The sequence below is a fragment of the Momordica charantia genome (genome assembly GCF_013281855.1).
Source record: "Momordica charantia cultivar OHB3-1 chromosome 3 unlocalized genomic scaffold, Mcharantia_2.0 BLBB01000003.1, whole genome shotgun sequence".
NCBI classification, from domain to species: Eukaryota; Viridiplantae; Streptophyta; class Magnoliopsida; order Cucurbitales; family Cucurbitaceae; genus Momordica; species Momordica charantia.
In genome coordinates this window covers 19,344,319-19,368,140 of record NW_028275161.1, presented here as the reverse complement: position 1 = coordinate 19,368,140, position 23,822 = coordinate 19,344,319, and the positions used below count along the sequence as shown (strand labels likewise).

Sequence of the window (23,822 nt, the reverse complement as noted above, 5' to 3'; positions counted from 1 at the left end):
CTGTAAAAAAAAAAAAAGTTACCATAATTAACATTTCAAACCTCCCATTGATTGGCCGCAGCCAGCTCTGTTTTCTATGCTCCTCGTTAAAAAAGAAAAAAAAAACAAATAAAAAACTCTCTGGTCTTGGAATGTGGGATTTATGCTTTTACGCTAATATATTAAATTATATTTACGAATTTGAAAACAATTCAATAAGTACATATACTTGACCAAACAAATTGGAAGTTGAAAAATCCTACGTCGTTCAACTTAAAAAAAAAAAAGTGTTTATATAAATTGCATAATAACTCGTTTAATAGAAGAGAAAAGAGGACTCTTCTCTTTGAAATAAAATATTCATTTAAATTCAAATCATTTTGGTTCGAGTTTTGCTCATATCTCAAATGAATTGACCGTAAATACTCATTAAGAATGGCTCGTAGATTATAAATAGCTATAATGACTTAACTTAATAAGATAGCAGTTACAACCCAACTAAGAATAGTCGGGCTAAGGAATAAGGAAAGAACAACTACAATAGGAGGGTGTAATATAACAAAAATTTGTGTATTGTATTCGAGAAGGATGAATCACTCTCCATAAGGAATCTATCAATTCTCTTTGGACTAACTAGCATGAAACATGTACTTGAGTGTATGTGCGACTTATTCAGACCATGGATCGGGACAAAAAAATGAACTTTTAAAGCGTTTATTTTGGTATTACAAATAACTATTTTTTATCTTACATTATCTTGTTTTCAGTAAATTAGTATATAATTTCAAGTATGTATACTCTTGAAAATGCAGTTAATTTTGATTTTCAAATGCAGAAAATTTAAAATTATTCTTAAAAAGGAAAAATGAAAAAATAAATACCCTTCTGGTTCAAATGTCAGTTCAACTTGGCTAACAATTAATGGTTCACTTGTGTTGCCTACTGAAAAGGGAATCATGTTTTTAATGTTAAATTTGAATTCAATATATATTGTACTATTTTCTGTACAAAATCAATTCTTCCCATTCATATCTGAGATTTAAATGGAATTACTTTTTTTTTTTTTTTTGTGTAGATTTCAAATTTTGAATTGCCCTACCCCCAATAAATCTCTCAATTGGCTAGTGGGCTTTACCTGTATGGGCCATTTGGACTTGGTCCGAGTATGATTTCTGAGCCCAAGATGGATTTCAATATTTTATTAAGAAATAATTTCAAATAGCCAAATTATAGTTTTTAACTAAAAAAATCTGGAGCTTATCACTAATGTTTTGTGCTTTTATTATACCTAATATGCCCATTTTTAAATTCATTAAAAAAGACGCGACTTGATAATTTATTATCTCTAAATATATCTCAATATTATAGCGTGTTTGGACTGACGTGTTATTGAATCCTCTTGGCCAGAGATCGATGTCAATTACTGTTAAGCTAAACTCGCGCAGGTCATAATGTTTATTATCTCAATCTGTTGCAAAGGGGAGAAGTGTCGTTTTCTTAATTTGTCATAATTAGAAATGTCTATATAAAAAATTACCTTACATTTTGTAGTTTTCCTCAGATTCTTCTATCTCTTTACTTCTTTTTGAGAAAATTTATAACTCCACCCGACCTTAGTGAATATATTTTCCTAATCAAATAGTTGTCATGGCCACTTCATTTTAGCATTTTCCATCCTTTGCCCTTCTTGTGTTCCCATCTATGAATTTACCATGACATTAGATTGATTCTTTTAAATAAATTTTCGAGCCTTAAAACTTATAAAATGTTATATCTTTTATATTGTTCACGTATAGTTAAATAAATGAGATTCATCATAAGTAAAACCATAAAATAAACCAAATTTATCACGTCACATTTCTCAACATCTAAAAGTTAAAATTTTTCATAACTAAATTTGGAGTTCTATATCACGGGCTAGAAACTCATTACATACAAATATCGATATATTATCTACTTTTGTCGGAGCCTACATTTATTTTATTTTTAGACTCTAACCAACATATCATACATAAATAAATAATTAATGTCATTTTATTTATACTGTGATGGATTGTCATATGGTACCTCAGCCTTAAAATACAATACCCTAGTCAACAAATAAAAGTTAACAAGGGAGGAAAAAACAAGTAAAATAAGACAATGTTGTAAATTGCTACACCAATACTGGAAAATTTTATATATAATAAATGAAAGTGAAATAAAATCAACCCTTAGTTGACTGAAGTCACCCTATAGATAGTCATTTTCAAGAGAGTATGGCTACAATTTCAACATAATTCTTTTCTTCTCTTTTTGAGAAAGTTGTAAAATAATGGAGGAACCAAAAGTCTTCCATTGCCTAGCTATTGTTGTGAATAACAAAAATTTCATATATGATATAAATGTGCTGATGTTTACGATTTTTTTCCAATAAAAATAGGGGATTTTAGAATATACAAAATTATAAATATGGGAGGGAGATTTGGAAATTTGAAATTTTGAGAGTTGTGAAAATGTATTTCGCATATCAAATATCTCAACCTCTTATTTATAGAAAGGAAAGTCTCCTCAGGTATATATTAGCTCGACTTGAATTTGATGTGGTTAGGTAGTCCATCTTGATTGGTTTGATCCAATCGATCGATTCAACTAACGTTGCTTCTTAACCTCACTTCATCAAATAAATTAAACTTGGTATATTTTACTCATAATATTTCTTGACATTATTTTTATAAAAATATCAAGTATCAGGTACTGGGATAGATAAAGTATAAGCTTCAAATTATCATAATATATGTAAAATTGTGTAACATTTAATCTTCATCCAATGCATTAAAACAAGTTGTATAACAATCTTTTATGATTCATCCTTAATCTAATTTTTACTAAAAAAATTCATAATGTATATTCATAAGTCATTTTTTTTACAGCGTATAATCATAAGTCATTAACTATTTATAAATAATAGTTTTGTGTTATATGTAATTTATGTCTATGTATTAGCTAGCATGTAAATACTAGAATTCGGCCGTCATAAAAAAAAAAAAATCTCAATTTCAATGCTTCAGTCCCTCAAAATTAAGCGCTGCATAATGCTTTTAATTATTTAGTCAATCATAATTTATATCAACCAACCATTATTTAACTTATGACGAAGTTAATTTCATTTTTCTAATCAAAATAATACTGAATCGAAGTATCAATTTGAGAAAAAAAATGATATAATTGAACTAAAGTAATAATAAATCATTCTTAAATGAAACCAGCTTAAATATATTTTATTAATTTTGAATTTGTATCAATGATTTGGATTTTTTTTTCTCTCTTCATTTTGACAAGCTGGTATAATTCGATAGGGGAAAAACTATTATTTTTTAAAAATATATATTTAGTAAATTTCCTGAAGCTTAATGCTTACGCTTCTTGTTGCTTGGCTTGTTGGAGAAGATTACAGACGTTGACGGCTACATATAATGGTAACATGGCTGCAGAGAAATATTCACATGCAGCCACATCCACGCTAGTACTTTCAATAGGTGTATTATGTTAACATTAGTATGTATTAAAATCACATGATGATCATAAGACAAATGTTAGATAGACATGTATTAAATGACAAAATAATAGCGATTGACATATATATCAATTGTCTTTTTAAATTCCAACGACCAAAATGAGTACTTTACGACATTAAAAATTAAAATAATTAAATTCGTCCCCAAAGATAACGAAGTGGCAAAAACTTTGGATTTTTTTTTATTATCATTTACCATGAACTTTTGAGGTTCTTGTAGTTTAAAACTTTATGTAATAATTATTTTTACAAATATTATTAAGTCATGTTTATATCCAGCCAATTCGAGCATAATTCAATTGATAAGGTACCTATTATTTCTCTTTTGAGATAAAAGATTCAATCCTTACCTCTTACATATGTTGAACTAAAAATAATAATAATACATACGTCCTAACTATGATTACCATTACATCTTTGACAATCGAAAAATATAGAAGAGAGCTAGATATCTTCTTTTGTTTAAAGAAATAAATAATTATCAAATTTTCGGTCGTGATCGGAAAGGTAAATATTGTAAATGCAATTATAATGATTTTTTTAGTACAACAAGTAGGAGTGGGAGATCGAATTTACTGACTCTTAATTTGAGATATATGTTAATTATTGATGAAGTATGTTCACGTTCACAATTCAATTGGGACGATATTAAATTAAATGATGTGATTTTAACATTAAGAAGGAGAGGTGAGAGGCGAGAGTTGAAAGTGGGAGGGTGGGAACGGCCACAGGGAGCAATTTCCCAAATAGATAAAGATGCCAAAAACTGAATTCGTGTAGCCTAAGCTAAGGCATTAATTTTAGGCATCTTATTAATAACCTCTCTCTCTCTCTCTCTCTCTCTCTCTCTCTCTCTCTCTCTCTCTCTCTGCAACTTGAACAAGCCATTAACATGGGTGAAACTGAAACCCCCTTTCACGAAATCCCAATATTCTTCCTCTTATTATTAATCCATTTTAGTCACCCCCCATTTTTTTCCCCTGAAAAAGAAATCCAAATAGAGAAAGAGAGAGAGTTTTCTCTCAGCAACCAAAGGAGGAGGAAAAAAAAAAAGCTGCTCCCAAAATTACAAATTCCTGAGAGAGAGAGAGAGAGAGAGAGAGAGAGAGAGAGAGAGAGAGAGAGAGTGAGGATACCTTGCTTCTGGTGAGAAGTGGACGTAAAGGAAGAGATTAAGTAGGAATATACAATTACAGGTTGGAGGAGGTAAAATTTTTTCTTTTTTTTTTTTTATAATTTTTTCGCAGTCTTTGTTTGGTCTGCTGCTACGTATTTTTCCCTTTTAATTTGTTTTTGTATATTCAATCTTAGAAAGCTTTAATCTCACTCCAGCTTCCAATTTTGACACTACAGCTGCCTCTTCTCCTCTGCTTCTTCTTAAAACCAAAACAAATTAAAAATCACCCATTTTCTCTCTCTTTTTAAAAGATATGGTGAAACTGAAACGTCCACTGAACCAACTCAAGAATCCCATTTTGCCCCATCCCCACTCTTGCCCATGCATCTCTATTCTCTTTCTCCTTTTCCAGCATTTAAACTTTTAATTCTTTTAACAAAAAATATTATGTGTTTTTTTTTATTTAATTATATAATTTGATGGTGTCACATATACATGTGTAGATACGCAAGCATTTTGAAACTTGACGTCGAAGCAAACTTTTTTCCTATTTGTGGAAAACTCTTTTTCCTTTCCTCCTTTTACATCTAACCTAATCTCTCTCTTAATCCAAGCCCAACGCCAAGGGGGGCACTGCCACTGCACCACTTCACATCTTGGAAGCAACAAATAATTCTTTTAAAAAGAAAATAATTGGGAAAATTAGATATAATTCCTTCCCCGACATCCGAACGAGGTAGTGGAAGGGAAGCAACAACTCGATCTTGATTTTGCTTTTTAATCTCTCTCTCTCTCTCTCTGTCTAGTCTCTTTTATTTTATTTTATTTTACTTTCTCTCTCTCTCTACCAAATCATATGGTCCTTTTTGTTCTTATGTTGGAGTGGGAATTGGCTTCCAATAATAAATTAAACGTAAACCCGAACCACACAGAAAGAGATCATGACTTGGTGCAGTGGGTCGGACGACGAGTCGTCTGCCCCAATTGAGTTACCCAAATCCTCCATCGTCCCAAAACCCCATCATCCGCAACCCACAGCCCTCCGATGCCCATCGTGCGGTCATCAGATTGAGTTGCAGGATCAGGTACTTTTCCTCTCTAGTCTAGAATTAGAATGGTAATTGTTATTATTATTATTATTATTATTATTATTATTATTATTATTATTATTATTATCATCATTAATGGGGGATCAATTTTGAAGGGTGGGATTCATAATTTGCCTGGGCTGCCTGCGGGTGTGAAATTTGATCCAACGGATCAGGAGATTCTTGAGCACTTGGAGGCGAAGGCAATGTCTGATGCTGGAAAACTCCATCCCTTAATTGACGAGTTTATCCCTACTCTTGAAGGGGAGAATGGGATTTGCTATACTCACCCTCAGAAACTTCCAGGTTATTACTCCATTTTTTATTCCATCAATTCAAGATATATATCTTGATCAACTGGCTATTCTACTAAAACATTGCTTAAATTTGTTCTTCCTGATCTTATATATTAACTGGATAGGTATCAAATCGAAACAAATATTGAATTTGAGCTTCTATATTAACGGGTGATGTCAACGGAACGATTGAAGCCTCTTTCTACACAAATTTCACTCCAGTACTTTTTTTTTTCTTTTTTTCTTTTTAAATTTTTCAAAGGTAATATAGGTGTGACCTTTTTGGTATGTTTCACAATACATTTAAGTTCGAGTGTCATTTAAATTATGCTATTTTTGTAAAAATTAAAAATTAAAAATACATATTTATTTAAGGGTATGCTATTTATGTATGTATATATATAATTTTTTGGAAGGGTTTCTTCTCAAAGTCCGGAAATTGCAGAGTTTTTGAAATGGATAATAATATTTTAATCTGAATCCGTATTTTTTAATTTTGCCAATATTATTTTTTAAATTTCAATTTAGTTGGTTATATATCAGCGTCTTTCAATTTAATCCCTCACTGTTGGTTAATATTAAAATTAGTTGCTTAGTGAATCGAAAAATAATTTAGAGGGAAAAGGTCATCTAGAAGAGAAAATAATTCCTAATTCTTTTTCCAAATTTCTAAGAAATTGGTAGAAATTTCAAATTTTATTTTTCTCTAACACTAGTTTACTAATTATGGTAAGTTTATCATCAATAAATATTAACCTTTACCAATGACAAGAGTCTAAATGTAAAGATATTAAAACATAAAAGGCTAAACTGAAACTATTTTGGATATACAACTCCCCAAATAATAGAGACTACAGCGTATATTTAGTTTCAAAAAGTTGGTGCAGGGTTGTGTTTGGTTGCTTTTTGGATTTCATGGAGGATCGGATAATTTAAATCTTAAATTAGCTCGTGCAAATTGAAATTCAGTGTTGAATTTATTTATTTTTAAAAAGTTTTTAATTACGCTGTGTGATTAATTATTGAAAGTTGAGTCGTGTATGGTATCAAATCTCTGTCCTGCAGAAGCTATGTCTCTATTTGGAAAAAGAAGATAATTTGAAAGAAACACATAACCATGTTTTGCTTTTGAGTCGTATGTGTGTGTGTATATGTTCATAGTCTCTTGCGAACTGTTTGGCCATGTTTCTGTTCTTAATATCACGGTTTTGAAAACAATTGTTTTTTTTTTAATGAAAAAGTAGTGTTTATTTTTTTAAAGTTAACTGTTTAAAATAATTTTCCTTTTTTTATAATAAACAATAAAACAGTGAAGCTCTTTCAGAAAATAATAATAAAACAGTGAAGCTATTTCGGTTGAGCACACATTATAGTCTTATATAAAAATATTCTTGTAAGTTCACTCTCAAAATGTTTATCTTTGAACTTTTAAATTTATGAGCTTTCATAATAACTATTTTAATTTCCGAATGGTAAAATTATATATATAATATCTTAATTCTTATAATTATCTTGACCTTATTCTAACAAAGGGAACAATCCAACTCGCCAACCTAGCCATATATTAGAACTATATTAGATGAACAAAAATGTCTTTTAATCATCTTCTAAATACTTAAACGATAAAAATTCAGAACTGAAATGAGATTTAAATCTACAAATTTTTGTTAATGCATTTAGCTAATTTGATGCATGGCACTCAGTTATTTTTCTACCAAAAATTGTCTTACAATAATTCATTATTTTTAGTAGCATAATCTCTTAACTGTGAAATGGTGAAAACAAGATTTAGTATGGACCGATTAGGCGCCAATTATTTTACGAAGAAAAATAAGAGAATTGTATAAGAAAAAAAATGGTTGCTTTTGGGTGGCAGGTGTGAGCAAAGACGGGCAAATCCGGCACTTCTTTCACCGACCATCGAAGGCGTACACAACCGGAACCAGAAAGCGGCGGAAAGTCCACACCGACGAGGAAGGCAACGAGACACGGTGGCACAAGACCGGAAAAACCAGACCGGTGTTGGCCGGCGGCGCCGTGAAAGGCTTCAAAAAAATCCTGGTCCTGTACACCAACTACGGCCGGCAGAGGAAGCCGGAAAAAACCAACTGGGTAATGCACCAGTACCACCTCGGCAACAACGAGGAAGAGAAAGACGGCGAATTAGTCGTCTCCAAGGTTTTTTTCCAGACACAGCCCCGCCAATGCAGCTCCACCAACAACCTCCAATCCGAAATCAACTTCAAAAACTCCACCGCCGGCCCCCACCCGGATTCCGCCGCCGGACTTGTCGATTACTACAACGCCGCTTCTAATTTCATTACTTTCGACCCCAACTTGGTACTCAACGGCGACGGATCTTCGTTCATTCGCTTCCCGCCGCCCGACACCACCAAAAGAAAGCTCGACACCAAACTCTGACATGTCCCCTAAATTTCAAAATTTGGCATTGGTATCTCTCTCTCTCTCTATACTTTTTTGGGTTATAATATACTTTTTTTTTAATTTTTTTATTGTTGTTGTGGTGTAACAATCGAATAAGTTATTAGATACATCGTATATGTAGGTTTGATGAGGGAGGAAAAATTGAAAAAAGAAGAAGAAGAAAAGGCAAATAAGATCATTAAAAGGTGGTTAGATTGATTTTCTGTGGAGATCAATGAAAAATAAAATGGGGGAATAAGATGAAGAATCAATCAGTGTGTATATATACATGTGTATTATATATACTGATTTTATATATGTTGAAACAGCGCGGCGTTTATATGATTAAAATTGTACAGAGACTGCTAATATGAATCATAAGCAAGCTAATTACTTGTATATGCATTAGTGTCTGTAAATCTTTTCATTGTTAACATCTTAGAATCTTTTCTACATCGTTTTTATTTACAAATTTGGTGCCCATTAATGCATATCGAAACAGTAGTAGATACGGAAAACGGTAGGAATTTCTATTCGCGGTTGAGACGGCGTATGAAAGAAAGGATGGATATCAATTTAGGGCCGTAGATTTGGATTGGGTTAAAATGAATTAGGTAATTAAGACCCAAATAATTAAATAATTGAGCTAGATAATTAGCGGGGATGGTAATGAAATAGTAATGCTCTAAGAAATTATTCACCTATATACAAAACTAAAAATGTTACTTTATTGACGTATTTTTGACAAATCGGTGAACTAATTATACCAAAACGGCCTGCACAAATTCAACTGATTTAAACTTAAAATTAACACGTATGAAATGAAATAAAAATCAAGAAACAACCATATTATAAACAAACTCCTTGAATTCGTTGGGGGGTTTTAGGGGCCGATAGAGAATTCAGATCCTGTTTCTTATTTTCATATTCAATTCAATGAATATTTGTTTGTCATAATTGTTTTCGAAAACTGTTTTCGAATTTTGTAATAGTGTAATTTCTTAAAACAATTTTTTTTTATGTTTTAGTATTTTTAATTTTGTAATCCAAAACTTTAAAATGCATAGTTATATTTAAAGAGATAAAGCATTTGATTGATATACTATATTTCATTGTTATAAACTCATTTCATTTGTGTTAAATGAAAACATGTAAAATATAATATATTATAAATTATGTAATACTATAAAATACTAATTCTAACAAAAATTTATAACATTTATGTTAATAAAGTAATTAATAGTATTTTGATTGAACTAAATATTTACTTGGTAACCAATGACTTACACATATATTACAAAACATCTCGAATTTGTTTGTTTTTTAAATTGATATACATTTTTCAAATATGTTACCAAACACATATCCGAAAACAAATGAATACAATTTTGTTTTCATTCAATCCCTCGTTTTTCTATTTTTAGATCGCTTAACCAAACTTTATAACATTGTTGCTTCTTTGTCTTTGGTTCGTGTTATTTTTTAGAGCGATTAAGACATAAAAATATCCTAAGAAAAAGACTAATAAAAATAGATTTGCAAGATTTGTGCAATGGATTGAGCACGGATAAGTCCTATTTTGAAGTAAAATGATTGTCATGACCCATGAAATGTTTGATTTAGATCGTGGTCTAAACATAGTCATACCTTCAAATTAATTTATGAGGTGATGATTATATGCACAAAATTGGCCATACAATCCTTCATTTTTTAATTTTTATTTATTAAAAAATATTAAAGAGATGATTCAATCTTTTCAAGTTAAACCAAACTAAATTATATAAAAAGTATCATTGAACTTTGTCATTTATTTAAAAATATCTATATTATTTTAAAAGTTATAAATTTTCCATTGCCATTTTATAAACATTTCAAAATATTCATTAAACTAAGCCTATATTAATATTTTGAACGAAAAAATAAATTGACGGGACAAAATATAAAACTAAGTGATAGAAACTTTGTTGGATTGTTTACTCCATTGTATTGGCACTTTACCATCACAACAACTAACAAAATTCTCAGGCTACATAATATCCAACAGTTATCATCGGCACCACTTTCAATAAATCCAAAACGATACGACCCAAGAGGGCATTTTCGTCCTGTACAAAAAATAATTTCGCTTTAAAACCTGCAACTCGCCGGTCCAAAAATCCCAGTTCAGGCCGTGTCCGCCATTAGCGCTTTTCTTCCCCAACCGGCCGAGCCTGAACTCAACTGACATGGATCGCCAGAGTCCGAATCATCGTTTTTCTCGCTCTTCTCTAATCTTCCTTCTCTACTTCCCTCTCTTCTTCTCCAGAATCGGAGCTCTGAGGAACCGGAAGGCTTCGAACTCCTCGTCGGTGTCGGCACTTTTGGTGTTCGGAGACTCGACCGTCGACGCCGGAAACAATAACTTCGTTCCCACAATCTTCAGGAGCAATTTTCCGCCTTATGGCAGAGATTTCCCCTTCCAAATCCCCACCGGCAGATTCTCCAATGGCCGCCTCAGTACTGATTTTATAGGTATGTATTCCAGTTCCAATTCCAAATCCAAATTAGTAATGTGTTGATCTCCGAGTGGAATTAAGATTTAAGACGACGGGGTTTGGATTGATTTTTGTCGTTGGTGGTGGTGGGCAGCTTCTTACTTGGGAGTGAAAGAGTATGTTCCGCCGTATTTGGACCCGACGCTTAGCATTCCGGAGCTGATGACCGGAGTCAGTTTTGCCTCCGCCGGCTCCGGATTCGACCCGCTCACTCCCAAAGTGGGGGTACGTACTTCTCACCGGATTCAACCCCCTCCCTCCTTTTCTTTTTTCCTTTCTTTCAATTTTATCTTTAATTTTCAAATTAAATTTTTTACCATCGATTTCCTTTTCCTTTTACTTAAGTTATAAATTTGGTCCTAAACTTTTATAAATATTTGATAGGGGTTAAAACTTAGCCTATTTATTTATCTAATAAGTTTTTAAATAAAAAAAAATATTTCTAGAAATTTACACCGGAAAGATCTAATCAATTACTCACTAAAAAGTTTAAAATTTTATTTGAACAATTTTAAAATTCTAAAAAACTGAAAATTTACAGTGTTCACACATTGATATTTTTTTATAAATGATCGTTTAATGCGGTTAAACTTTATATAATTCTGAGATGATTCAGACGATCTTAATAATGAATGAGAATAAGTTGAGGAGGAAAATAGTTATTTACAAACAAGATGAATTTATTTTTTGGCAATTAGATTATTGTATGGTTTGACATATGGGAGTGGACACACACATTCTTGGGGAAATTAAACATTGAATATGCTTCCATATCTGTTCAGAACGTTGTGTCAATTTCAACACAAGTGGAGTATTTCAAAGAATATAAACAAAGATTGGAGGCTGCAATCGGGAAGCAAAGAACCAAAAATCACATAAAAAATACAGTCTTCTTTATCAGTGCAGGAACCAACGATTTTGTCATCACTTACTTCACTTCACCCCTTCGAAGGAAGACCTTCACTCTCTCAGCTTATCAGCAATTCATTATTCAACAAATCACCCAATTTTTCCAGGTTCTTCTTCAAATTAATCCTTCTTCTTTATTATCATTATTTAAAATAAGTATTAACTTTATATCTAATTGATTTAAATCCCATTTTAGAGGTTCAGTTCTTTAAATTATTCCATTTTCCTACCTAAACTTTTAAGTTTGTTTCATTTTGACCACGAAATTTAAAAAAGGTATGCTTTAGTAATTTGGAAACTTTTTAAAAAATAATTATTTTAGATGTTGTTTGTAACCGTTGATAGATGGTTGAGCTATGTTTCGATTATATGTATTATCATATTTGATGTGCGTAGAAAGACTGGTAGGATCAAAATGATTGTTAGATAATATTTTGGAGATGTAATAACCAAATGATGTACTTTTTTAAAAGAAAAAAATTTGAGATTAAAATAAATCGCATTTTAGAAGTTCATGGATGAAAATGGAATAATTTAAAAATACAGGATAAAAATGAATATTCTAAAAATAAAACATGTAACTTTAATATGGATTTATATTTTTCAAAAATATAATATAGAGTAATAATGTATGCATGTGCAAGTTGACTAAAGCGTAAATTTTTTCTTCTTTTTAGAATTCAACTGAAATTTTTGTTATATCTTAGTATGATGACACTTGATGCACCATAAATCATTACAAACTTTATTAAATATTTTTGCTGTTTTACTTTCTTTTCTTTTATGAGTTATACAATAGTTAAAAATGAATCATTACCTTTTGACACGATAAAATTATTATGGTTATTTTTAATTATTTTCAACGAAAAAAGAAATGATAAATAAAAAAGTCGAAAACAATGAAATGGAGACTATAAAAATATGGGTTGAATTAATGCATGGGCCATGGGGAGTTGGAATCAAGCTCGCTAGGTATGATAATAGAAATTGTTGGGTAAGACTTTCCAAGCTGGCCACATTCTTATATTTATAGTGCCTATTTAAATATACCTTTTTCTTTCTATTTTTATCAAAAAGTCTTGAAAATATTGTTCACTCAAACTAAAATTATCATTACACGTGTCGACCACAAATTATTCAAGATGCCCAAAAAAAAGAGAGGAGATAATGAATAGTTACCTAAATTTTAATATTATTTGTCAACAAGGACAGAACATGCAAGAAAAACTTTGTTATAATTAAAAAAGTATACATAATTTTTTTTTCCGACAAACATAAACTATTTATCTTTAATTTGTCTTCTGGACTTTTCAGAACTTACCCGTTATTAAGAAATGTTTTGGCTCCATCTTTATTAGTGGATATGGTAGGGAAGTAGATTCCAGAGTTTATAATTAGTTACGAGATTAATAAAAATAGTTGTTAGGCGGAAATTTTGTTATCACTTTCATATTTGAGAAGTAAATTAGTAAATTGAGTTGTAACGTAACCTAAATAGATGAATGGTAGAAAATAATAATAATAAAGGAGGGGTAGCTTGAGTAGGTCTTGCATAAATAATGTAGATAGATATATTACGGTGGATGCAAATTTCGATATGATTGGCCAGTCCCAGCTCACGGCATTATATTATATGTTTTTAACTTTGAATTCCACCTGTCGAAATAAATCCATCACCCTTCTTATTTATTACCATTTATTGGTCGCATTAAATTGTAGGGTCCTCCAAAGCCTTTTGTATGTTGAAATTAGACTACGAAATTAATGCATTTAACTAGTCAGAATTATAATGTTTTTTCTCTCTCTAAATTTTATGGGTAGGTGTTTGATATTGATTTTTTTTTCTTTTAAACTATGTTAGATGATTTCTAATTGATTGAAACTTGTCATAATGGTTTGAGTATTTATATTATTGGATTTTTTCCCCTTATTTTAGATGTTTTATAAGTTGAATCACATGCAAAAAAATTTCTAATTCAGTTTTGTAGTATAGTCCAACAATGAATGCAATTCTCGTACTAAAAAAAGATTAATCAGTTTTTAAGATGCAAAGGTTCTCGGCAACATATTTTTAAAGCTGAATGAGTTAGATTGGCCGTTTGTTTAAAATTTAAAATTAGAAATGAACCAATTAAAAACGGTGGGCTTTTGATGTGGCAGGCTTTATGGGCCGAAGGTGCGAGAAGGTTTGTGATGCCGGGGCTAGCGCCGATGGGGTGCTTGCCGGTGGTGATCACGTTGTACTCCAGCAACGCCATCCTAGACCGCGGCTGCCTCGACCGCTACTCCGCCGTGGCCAGAGACTTCAACGCTCTCCTCCAATCCGAACTGCTCTCATTACAGAATCGCCTCTCTCAGAAATCCCCCACTTTCATCGGCTACATCGACACGTACGGCCGCATCATCGAAATGATCCATGGCGTCGGAAAATACGGTGAGAACTCAACTGAACTGAGAGCCTTATTCCTTTCTTCTTATCTTGTTATATATTTGAATCGATCGAATCAGTGAATGAATCGACGGAAGGGAATAATTTTGGCGAATTTAGGGTTTGATAAAGTGGACGTGGGGTGCTGCGGGAGCGGGTACCTGGAGATGTCGCTGATGTGTAATTTCAAATCGCCGGTGTGCCCAGACGCCGGCAGGTACGTGTTTTGGGACGCGATTCATCCGACGGAGAAGGCTTATTACAACCTCTTCCAGGCTGGCATCCCTGCCCTTGAGTATATCACCGCTGACTTGCGTTGATTCTTTTTTCTTTTTTTTTTTTTTTTTTTTACCATTCTATTTTTTTCTCCCTAAAACGTATTACATTACAAATAACAAATATGTGTTCCAATCTACGACATATGAAAAATAAAGCCAAACTTTAGCTCCGACAAAAAAGAGAAAAAATATCGAATCCCCACTTTAACATATTGAGAAATAAAATAAATGGATGTCTGATAGCTTGATTTATGTTAAAAACAAACAAATTGATAGTTGCACGGTATCAAATTTATGTGTCTAAGTTTATATTGCTTTTTTTTAATTATAACTTGATCTCTAAGCTCTTGTACTCATCGTATTTCTTAATGTTCGCTCGAAATGTTTTGTTTGAGTCTTTTAAAATGGTACTGAGTTTTTTTTTATTTTAATCGTTATTGTCATTTTTTATTGGTTATTAAACAATTAACTGGATTTGGAACCAACATAAACATAACATTTAATTGAATATCTCTAACTAAAAATTAATCTCCATCCTCACATCTTGAGAATTTAAAAATAGGTGTGTGTAGCTTCAAAGATTTATCATTGCAAATATTTATTAATTGTGTAAATTAAAAAAAAAAAGTGTTTATGTCAAGTCTCCGTTAAATAGTTTATTAATAAAATAACTTCACAAATTAGAATGATTATTTGTGCGGTACTTATGATATTCAGAAAGGTATTTGAACAAACATCCAAGTTCACTAATCTTAATATAATTGTTTTGATTTATTAGTTCTAAATGTATTATCTTGATAGATTAATTATTTAATTTTTTTTAGTTTTGTGATTTTGATTTGAATATCTTACCTCAATGGAATAAGTTGATGTTTTTGTTGCTAAACTATAATCATGTTTTATATCTTATTTTTTAAATGTTGTTAACCAATACAGTTCGTCATGTTGGTATAAACAAATTGAGATAGATAAATTATATAAACCTATGACCTGGAAAAGCAAAATTGAATATTTTCAAATTCAGTGGAAAATGTTCGTATTTGTACTAACTAAATACAACGAGATGAGTACAGATGCACATAATTCAATTCATCGAAATATTTCTTACATGTTTGAACTGAAAATTAAAAGCAGACAGATAAGTACAACTCTTACCTTTATAATAAGGTCTGAATTTTGAATTTCAACACAACAAAATAAATAACACCACACAATTAAAAGGGACAATCTCAAATATGTAAAAAATATTTAGTAAAAATAGTAAAATAGTAATCACATTTAGTTTTTTTTTATTAAATATGACGTTTAAAAAAATAGAATTCCAATTTTAAAATAACAACTTTACACCAATAATACAAATCTGTAATATATTTATATTTATATCGGACGACTCGTATGATATAGAAAAAAAGACAAAATATTAAATAAAAAATTTAGATTGACTATTTTTTTATTTAAACAAACACGAAAATCAAAGCTTATTATAGTTGTAGGAAAGATTGAGACTCACTGTCTAAAGATCGTTTCGATATCCAAAATGAATGAGTGTAGATTCGAAATTGTAACCTTCCATTGCTCGAGATCCGATAGCATGCAACAACTAGTTGTAAGAAAGAGGGAGAGGAGAAGAAGATATATAGAAAGTGTGCAGTGAGGGTAGTTGTAAATCACTAGGTTGCCGGTCTTTACTTAACTCGGTCCAAGCAATGTCGAAAGATTCCCATGCCTTTCTTGGTTGGACCAATCCAACCGACGGTATGTGTAATATGTATGTAACATATATCTAAATATGTTACTAATATGAGTGTGATATACTATTGATATAAATATCTGATAATATATTTTGAAATACATAAAACATTTTTACTACCAACGACAATTTTCCTAAGGGAAATTGTATTGGGTAGCTAAACTTTTATACCTATTTACAAAAATGTCAACCACTTTTGTATTTTGCAAATATGGCAAAATATTTGAATTTTTATTCTTGGAATTTGTATTATTCCAATTTTACCCTTATGATATCTGATATAGACCTAATGTATATCTCATAAACGCCAGATGGATGTATATCTAATATACGCCAGATGGATGTATATCTGATATATGTCCGATAGATGTATATCTGATATACGTCCGATGTATCTCTGGTATACTTCCGAGCTACATCTGATGTACATCCGATGAATCTCTGATATACATCTAATATACACTTGATGTATCTCTAATTTATTATATACTCAATATATTTGTAACGATATACCTATGTATATCTTATCTGATATATATCTGATGTACATTTGATGTATATCAGTGGCAATATTAAATATATTTGTAATTAATATCTGATATACATCAGTAGATATCAGTAGATCACAAATGCATCAATGTTAGATATTAGTAGATATCATGGTTATATCAATGATAAATTAGAGACATATTAAGTATGTATCATAGATGCATCAAAGTTATATTAGTGGTAAATCATATAATCTATGACAAGTTATATTAGTAGATATCACAATTATATTAGTGGTAAATTAAAGACATATCAAGTATATATCACAGATATATAAGTGTTATATCAACATGGTAAATCAATGGTAAATTATATAACCACATAAAAATCTATATCAGTAGAAATCATAATTATATCATACGTACATCAGTGGCAAACCATATTAGAAGTTATATTGGTAGATATCATAAATATATCAGAAGTAAATCAATTTTATATCAGTATTATATCAGTGGTATATCAAAGGCATATCAATAATATATTACACATGTATTAATGGTAAATCAATAAATAGTAAATAATATAATGATATAAGAAGTTATATTAGTAGATATCATAGTTATATCAATGATACATCAGTTGTAAATCAGATGTATATCAAGTATATATTAGATATATATATATCTCAGTACTATATCAATGGTATATCAATGCTACGAGGGTAAATTTGACATTTTGTAGATGCTAAATTTGTTATTTCTTTAAATTTTTTCGTCGTATTTGTAACGGCCCATTTTCCTAATTAAAATAAAATCAAATAAAAAATTCAAAATAGCAATAAATATTTTCTCACCCCTGCATATTAGAATAGTTTTCTCCACCTGGATTGCTTTTCATTCTCATTTCTACTCGCTCTTCCACAGCCCCAGATGTTTCTCAGTTCCCCACTTGGAATTTTGGCGGGAAATCAAGCAAGCAAGGCTATTTTTACCTCTCTTGGAACAAGTTTTTGAACTTCGCTATCGTTTTTGTTGAAGTTCCATCAGAGGGAGACGAAACAATGGAAAAATCTCGCAGCGGCATTGGAGGGGCGATCGAGGAGAATACCTTGGCCATTCTCGACGCATCAGAAGCCACTAAACACACTCGAGACGCCGACGATGATAGTACGATTTTTATTTTAGAATTCCAGTTTCATTCTTTTTAGTTTAGACTCCGAGAACCGTTGGGAATTCTGAGAAGAGGAATCAATTTTCTTCCAATGGGTTGGACTCGTTCGTCTTAGGTTGGAAATGAATACTTTCCATGGAGTGTATCTTTCAGTTATGATTAATTTGAAAAGTGTTTGATACAAAAGAAATCCTGCGTTTCATCGGTAGCTTAGTGTATCTGTAGGAAGAAGATTACTTGATTTCGTTCTCGTTGTATTGATCAATATGTTCGTAATCAGGAATTGCTTTTCTCGAAGCTGTTCGTGCGACTTCACTTTTGCCCGAAAATAAAGCGCCACCGACATTGTAAATCTCTTTTTCCTATTTACTCGTAATCGCGTATTGGAATTGTACTAAATAATCTTCACTAACTAGCCGACCTTGAAATTACATGGAATTTCGTTCACGAAGCAAAATGTGCGAGGCAGTCTTCAAAATCTTGAGGTTCGGGAAGTCCCTCGAACTGATTACAACAAGTTACCAGCTCTTGAACGAGTTAGACAGGGTATTCAGAGCTATCCCTATTACATATATCTGTTTATACATAACCAACTCTCTCTCTCAATGCGTGCGCCCATGTGTGGGTTTGACTCTCCTGTTTTGCTATACAGCAATTCCCTAGGGTTTATATGACGAATTCAGAAGGTTCCAGTATGTCCCCTGAACTAGTTGTGCTTCAGGAGGTATTGCAAACTTTATATTTTCTGCATCTTCAATCCTTAAATCATGTAAATGTGGTGCTTTATTTCCCATTTTGTAGTAACTGTTCTACTTCCTTTGTAGGCTTGGACTCCATTTGTTCTAGGCACTGACATTTCAGATAGTGAGAAGTCAACGGCTAATGATCTCACTGGTGGACTATTTGACCCCCATGTCAGTCGTACTTTCCAAACTCACCTTATATCACTGCCTGTTTCCTGATTGAATGATCTTTAGACTGCACAACGTTCTCTGCTACAAATACTGTCAGCTAGTTTTCTTTCTGTTTGAAAGAAAGTTTAGGTTGAACCAGTTGACTTCCGTACTGTAACTTGAAGTTCAAGTATTAAGTTTATGTTCCTCCGGAATCCATCCTTTCTGCATGTACTATATCCAGCTTCAATCTAGCTTCTGTGGTTCGCAGGGTCTTCATCTACTTCTGCAAGGCCTTGCAGAAGCATCAGATGTTGCGGATTTTCAAGCATCAGACACGAAGGTTTTCTCCTTATTTATGTTGCTTTGTCTTCGAAAAGAGTCTAGTGCAAGTCACTATTGTGAGTTCAGGGAAGGGCCTGTAATAAGAATTATGATATGCTGTCTTTGCCCATTTAATTTTTATCATATAAGTGACATAAAAGGGATGGTTGGTTGTTTTATCAGTTTTAGTTTTTGTCTAGTCTCGCTTCTAACCTCCTTGCTCAAATTTGTTGCAGGTCCTAAGGGACATGCTATTGTTTCATTATCTTGTCAGTGTCCTTGAAGGAGATTTTGGGCCTCGAAATCAGATGTACAAAGGTAACCTACTATATCCATAAGTTATGCCCTCCTAAAGTTCTAGGTAATTAAGAAGTTTATTGGTATGCAGAAAGCATGAATTGGATCTTTGTACGGGAGTCTTTGCTTAACATGATTCTGGTATGATATCAACTATTTTTTTTTTCTTTTCACCTGGTTTTAGCACTATTAGTTGTCATTCATAGGGTGATTCTCCATTTATCGCATTGCACTTAACTTTGAAACTTCTTTTGGTCTAGCCACCAGCAACTAGCATGCTGGAAGTCTCTATTTTGCTTATGTTTGTATTTGAAATTACTCCCTCTCTTCTTTAGTGTTCAAGGAAAATGAACTACAAAGGATTAATGAAGGATTGTATGGCTATTTTGTGTGGGTTGGGTCAATCTCTTGCTGAATACGATAACACTGTCCCATGTTCAGAGGCTTCTGTGGTGAAGCAATCTGAAGCTATTGATACTGCTTTGACAACTGCGTTACTTCACTTTGGAAGGATTACATCCACTGCCACGCTGAAACTTATGGTAATGGTAGGTATTCTGGAAATTTGGTCATCTAAGTATTTCTTTTTTCCCTTCATTATTGCTCTGAATGGAGAACTGGTATAGGTCATGGAGCTCGATTCCTCAAAAAAGTATGCGGATATGCAAGGTCATACTACCAGGGCTGATGGCGTGAGGTACTAATTTCTTTATTTTATTTTCTATGTAGCGTATTCTCTCTTCTTAAGGATTACTTTCTAAAAATATGCTTCGGTGAAATTTCTATGCAGAACCCCACTGGCGGAGATTATTCAAGATGAACTAACTTATGACAAAAACATTCTTTTGCCATTTCTTCAGGTTGCCATCCAACTACGTTACATTCATCCTCTTGGTTTATGCTTTTCTAAATTTCTGCAATCAATCAGTACCATGAGCAATGTAGTGGCAAGTGGGAGGATACGAGAAAAACCATGACAGCTTGTGTGCCTTCTATGATATTCTGAGTCATACATATGTTTTATATACTAGAGGTTCATTTGTCGCGAAACATCTCAAAAATAAGTATCATGCTTCCCATGATTTTATCATCATTATTTTCTTTTGTTAGGATGATTTTCTTTGTCAATTTTCTTACAAGTTTTTCAAGGCCTTTTCACCTTACTATCTTCTATCATTCAAGTTTGTCAATGTGTTAAAAGTATTATGATGATGTAATTTCTTTTCACGCAGGTCTTCAAGGACTCAAAATGGAAACTGGAAATAATCGTGCAGTTTTTCTGGAAATACATCTCCAAGGTATATATTTGATCTGCACCATCAGATTTACTTATTTGATTGTTTCTATTCGGGGTTTTAAGATGTATTTGGTTACACTAGCCTAATACATTTCTTAAAATTATATGCAACAATTACCGAGTATAATTGTGATCATACTGGCTCTGTGTCTCGGTTACCAAATATTAAACAACACAACTATTTATATATTTTGCAATTTTTGCAGCCTTCTGTTCGTACTAGGAGGTCTAACGGTCCTGCAGTAGATGCAACATTCTCTGGAGTATTGAAGTGCATTTCAAACAGCTCTAGTACAAAAAGTATTACTAAGAAGATTAGTGCACATGCAATCCAGCTTTTGTTAGCACATGGTTTTCAGGTGATTCACTTATCGTCTCATTTATAATAAATATAACGGTATTCGACCTACTGCAATGCTACTATTGGTTGCTTTATTGACTTTGCTGCATGCTTGAAATCCTTATTTACAATGTTTACGGTTCTTGTCGTGTCAATGCCTTCTTTTGTAACATGAGATAAATTTCATCAATACTTCGTGACAAGGTCTTTTTCCTAGCTGTTGTTACTCTTCCTAGGAAACAGTCATCCATGTTCAATTGACAAGTTCTTCACGAATTTCAATTTCTTATGCGGCAATGCCTAATCATTTAAAGGTTTATATATCATTATAAATTTATAACTATAATTTTTTGTTCAGTTCCTGAATTTCTTTGGTACTAACTTTAAGAAAGTGATAACAAGATCATATAAAGATTTGTATGTGCCGGCTTTGGTGCCTCTTAATTATCCAGGGTATTGCTTTGCAGTGCAAAATGAGAGAGTACAAAAAAACACCCTCCACGGTTCTTTACCCTCATCGATGTGTTTAATGTGAAGCTGATGGAAAAAACTTGGGTTGCCTTTTTAATGACCGTACTTCTACTTTGAGCTTTTGGGAAATTTGAGAGGGGGCACTTTTTATTAATCATTGTCTACCTTCTTGAGGCCATGGAAACTTTTGGTTTCAAATGTTCACTGGTCCTACCTTTTGAAAATCCTACTTCTGGCTTTAAACCTTCTAGGATTTTTGGGGGGCCGGAGAGATAGTTGGGGATTGGGAAAGATTCCAGCTTCATGCATCTCTTTGGCAGTTACTGCCAACACTTTTAAGCAATATCATATCTTTTTCTAATTATTTGTATCTTTTGGCTAATAGGAGAGCTTTCATATAACCACGACCCCTAGAATACCATTTAGATGTTTTCCTTATCAACACTATGAGAATTAAAAAAATAATAATAAAAAAGAAAGAAGAAAAAGATTACCAAGAGATAAAGTTCCTGCCATGCATATTCGGTTTTAAAATAATTGGTTATCTTATGTTATGCCTATCGGCTTGTAATCTATTGGCTCTAGTTAGTAGAGGCCATAAATAGTTTGGGAACCTTACTGAGTTCGTACATTGTCTTTCAGGCTTTTCTATTGCTCTCCACTAAACAACCACCTCTTGAAGGTCTCCCTGATTCCAAAGAACAAGTGGCAGGCGGTTCCCTCGTGGAAACTTGCAAAAATTTGATCTCTATATTTAATTGCCTTAGGACATTGGACGAGTAAGTTTCTCGTTTTTTATCTTCTACCAATTCTATTGCCTTTATGTGTATCAATATGATTATTAGCATGCAGTTTATAGATGTGTGATGTTCAGCGCTGGAAGTGAATGGAATTCTGTTACCAATGTGCCTCTCCATGGCACTACGACTTGCAAGAGTTGCAAGCATGTCAACTGAACGTCAACTTGTAGTTTAATACTTGATATATTGAATAAAGAACTCAGAAAATTTGAATAAAAAAGAAAAAGAATCAATAAAATGTTGTTTGGTCTTAATTGATAACTTGAGTAAAGAGGAGTTGGGGGTTTTCCACTCCACTCCTTGGCAATTCTGTAGTAACTCCAATTAATGTTAAATTGATCATTTAAGTGTATTTACATAGTGATTCAACATGTTTATTTCTGTTCTGTCAGTACTGGAAAAACCATTTGATTTCTATCCTAGGGGTTTGGCTAATAACGGTTTGGTTCTTATCTCACCCCCTTAGGCGATAGCTACATTTGGTCTTCCAACAGAACTTTATGAAACCTTTAATGCCATGAGCTGCATGAACCTTTTAAAATCTGGAACTGAAGGGCCAAACAGTAAAAGTAGTAGGGACAAGCAGGGATTTACATTACAACACGAGTGAGAACTCGAAGAATATTTTAGGCATCACTACAATCTTAGCTATAGCATTGTAGGCCAACTTGGTTCTTGACATATTGCGTTACAATTATTGTGATTATTTTATGTAGATTTTCAATTTCTTGGCTCCCATTTCAAATCTTAAGATCATGTCCTAATACAGGGAGTTGGAAATTTCATCCTGTGCCAAAGAGGCCCTTTTTGTAGCTGCAACAATCCTCTCCAAGAAGTTATAGAGCTCAACTGAAGTCACTTTTTGAGTTGTTCACTCTTGGAGATCACATTATATATATAAGGGTCCCCTATAACAGCAGCAATCCTCTCAACGATGTCATGAAGAAAAAAAGCAACCTTTTGAGATATTTCGAAGGATGATGTCATGTACAGGTAAGCAATTGACGATTTCAGAATTAATCTTAATTTAGTCGAGTAGATCATGTAACCAGTCTGGTGTCCTCAGCCCTCCACTCGTTTAGGATATTTTGACTTTATTTTTTGCATTTTTTCAGTGTTCATCGTATTACTTATTCAAACTTATGCATTAAGAGTACAAGACAGTTGCTTATACATTTAAAATATTAGTGTCATGTTTATGCAAACATACAAGAGGAAGAGCTAAAAATAGAAATAGCAGTATACGGGTGTAAATGGATGCATGTTAGGCCTCAAATTGATTTATTTCTGCCAGCCACTAGTCTAACATATGGCATTATTTGATAAGGTACCGGTACTGTAAATTAAATTAGACTGGTTATTGAGTCTAGATTCCGCTGATA

At 32.4% G+C, this 23,822-nt stretch overlaps 3 protein-coding genes across 5 annotated transcripts; all 3 read left to right on the top strand.

The window, feature by feature from the left end:
* The first annotated feature begins 4,401 nt into the window (after nucleotides 1–4,401).
* On the top strand, nucleotides 4,402–8,913 carry LOC111010659 (NAC domain-containing protein 73). 2 transcript variants are annotated; one of them, XM_088122062.1, is made up of 4 exons: nucleotides 4,402–4,741; nucleotides 5,585–5,737; nucleotides 5,857–6,046; nucleotides 7,913–8,913. In XM_088122062.1, exons 2-4 carry the CDS (start codon nucleotides 5,594–5,596, stop codon nucleotides 8,455–8,457), a joined length of 879 nt encoding a protein of 292 aa, XP_087978188.1. In that variant the 5' UTR covers nucleotides 4,402–4,741; nucleotides 5,585–5,593; the 3' UTR covers nucleotides 8,458–8,913. The 2 variants fall into 2 exon arrangements, with proteins under 2 accessions (XP_087978188.1, XP_022139847.1); XM_022284155.2 differs by lacking the exon at nucleotides 4,402–4,741 and having other exon boundaries at nucleotides 4,768–5,737; nucleotides 7,913–8,488; nucleotides 8,603–8,913.
* A 1,623-nt stretch (nucleotides 8,914–10,536) lies between these two features.
* On the top strand, nucleotides 10,537–14,770 carry LOC111010832 (GDSL esterase/lipase At5g45960). The gene is made up of 5 exons (XM_022284405.2): nucleotides 10,537–10,971; nucleotides 11,089–11,219; nucleotides 11,777–12,010; nucleotides 14,064–14,337; nucleotides 14,452–14,770. The coding sequence occupies exons 1-5, from the start codon at nucleotides 10,686–10,688 to the stop codon at nucleotides 14,649–14,651; spliced, it is 1,125 nt and encodes a 374-aa protein (XP_022140097.1). The 5' UTR covers nucleotides 10,537–10,685; the 3' UTR covers nucleotides 14,652–14,770.
* A 2,945-nt stretch (nucleotides 14,771–17,715) lies between these two features.
* SNI1 (negative regulator of systemic acquired resistance (SNI1)) lies at nucleotides 17,716–23,694 on the top strand. Of its 2 annotated transcripts, XM_022284508.2 has the most exons (15): nucleotides 17,717–18,014; nucleotides 18,299–18,365; nucleotides 18,471–18,564; nucleotides 18,671–18,742; nucleotides 18,843–18,932; nucleotides 19,183–19,254; nucleotides 19,472–19,553; nucleotides 19,624–19,673; nucleotides 19,868–20,080; nucleotides 20,159–20,229; nucleotides 20,323–20,392; nucleotides 20,765–20,830; nucleotides 21,036–21,188; nucleotides 22,283–22,419; nucleotides 23,210–23,694. In XM_022284508.2, exons 1-15 carry the CDS (start codon nucleotides 17,909–17,911, stop codon nucleotides 23,280–23,282), a joined length of 1,416 nt encoding a protein of 471 aa, XP_022140200.1. In that variant the 5' UTR covers nucleotides 17,717–17,908; the 3' UTR covers nucleotides 23,283–23,694. The 2 variants fall into 2 exon arrangements, with proteins under 2 accessions (XP_022140201.1, XP_022140200.1); XM_022284509.2 differs by lacking the exon at nucleotides 19,624–19,673 and having other exon boundaries at nucleotides 17,716–18,014; nucleotides 19,974–20,080.
* Nucleotides 23,695–23,822: the final 128 nt, after the last annotated feature.

What these genes read in the sequence shown, in the direction of transcription:
- LOC111010659 (XM_088122062.1), top strand. Translation starts at nt 5,594, where the DNA reads ATGACTTGGTGCAGTGGGTCGGACGACGAGTCGTCTGCCCCAATTGAG. An exon ending in AGATTGAGTTGCAGGATCAG is followed by an intron (nt 5,738 to 5,856) that starts GTACTTTTCCTC and finishes TCAATTTTGAAG; the next exon opens with GGTGGGATTCATAATTTGCC. An exon ending in TCACCCTCAGAAACTTCCAG is followed by an intron (nt 6,047 to 7,912) that starts GTTATTACTCCA and finishes TTTGGGTGGCAG; the next exon opens with GTGTGAGCAAAGACGGGCAA.
- LOC111010832 (XM_022284405.2), top strand. Translation starts at nt 10,686, where the DNA reads ATGGATCGCCAGAGTCCGAATCATCGTTTTTCTCGCTCTTCTCTAATC. An exon ending in CCTCAGTACTGATTTTATAG is followed by an intron (nt 10,972 to 11,088) that starts GTATGTATTCCA and finishes GGTGGTGGGCAG; the next exon opens with CTTCTTACTTGGGAGTGAAA. An exon ending in AAATCACCCAATTTTTCCAG is followed by an intron (nt 12,011 to 14,063) that starts GTTCTTCTTCAA and finishes TTGATGTGGCAG; the next exon opens with GCTTTATGGGCCGAAGGTGC.
- SNI1 (XM_022284508.2), top strand. Translation starts at nt 17,909, where the DNA reads ATGGAAAAATCTCGCAGCGGCATTGGAGGGGCGATCGAGGAGAATACC. An exon ending in AATAAAGCGCCACCGACATT is followed by an intron (nt 18,366 to 18,470) that starts GTAAATCTCTTT and finishes TCGTTCACGAAG; the next exon opens with CAAAATGTGCGAGGCAGTCT. An exon ending in ACCAGGGCTGATGGCGTGAG is followed by an intron (nt 20,230 to 20,322) that starts GTACTAATTTCT and finishes ATTTCTATGCAG; the next exon opens with AACCCCACTGGCGGAGATTA.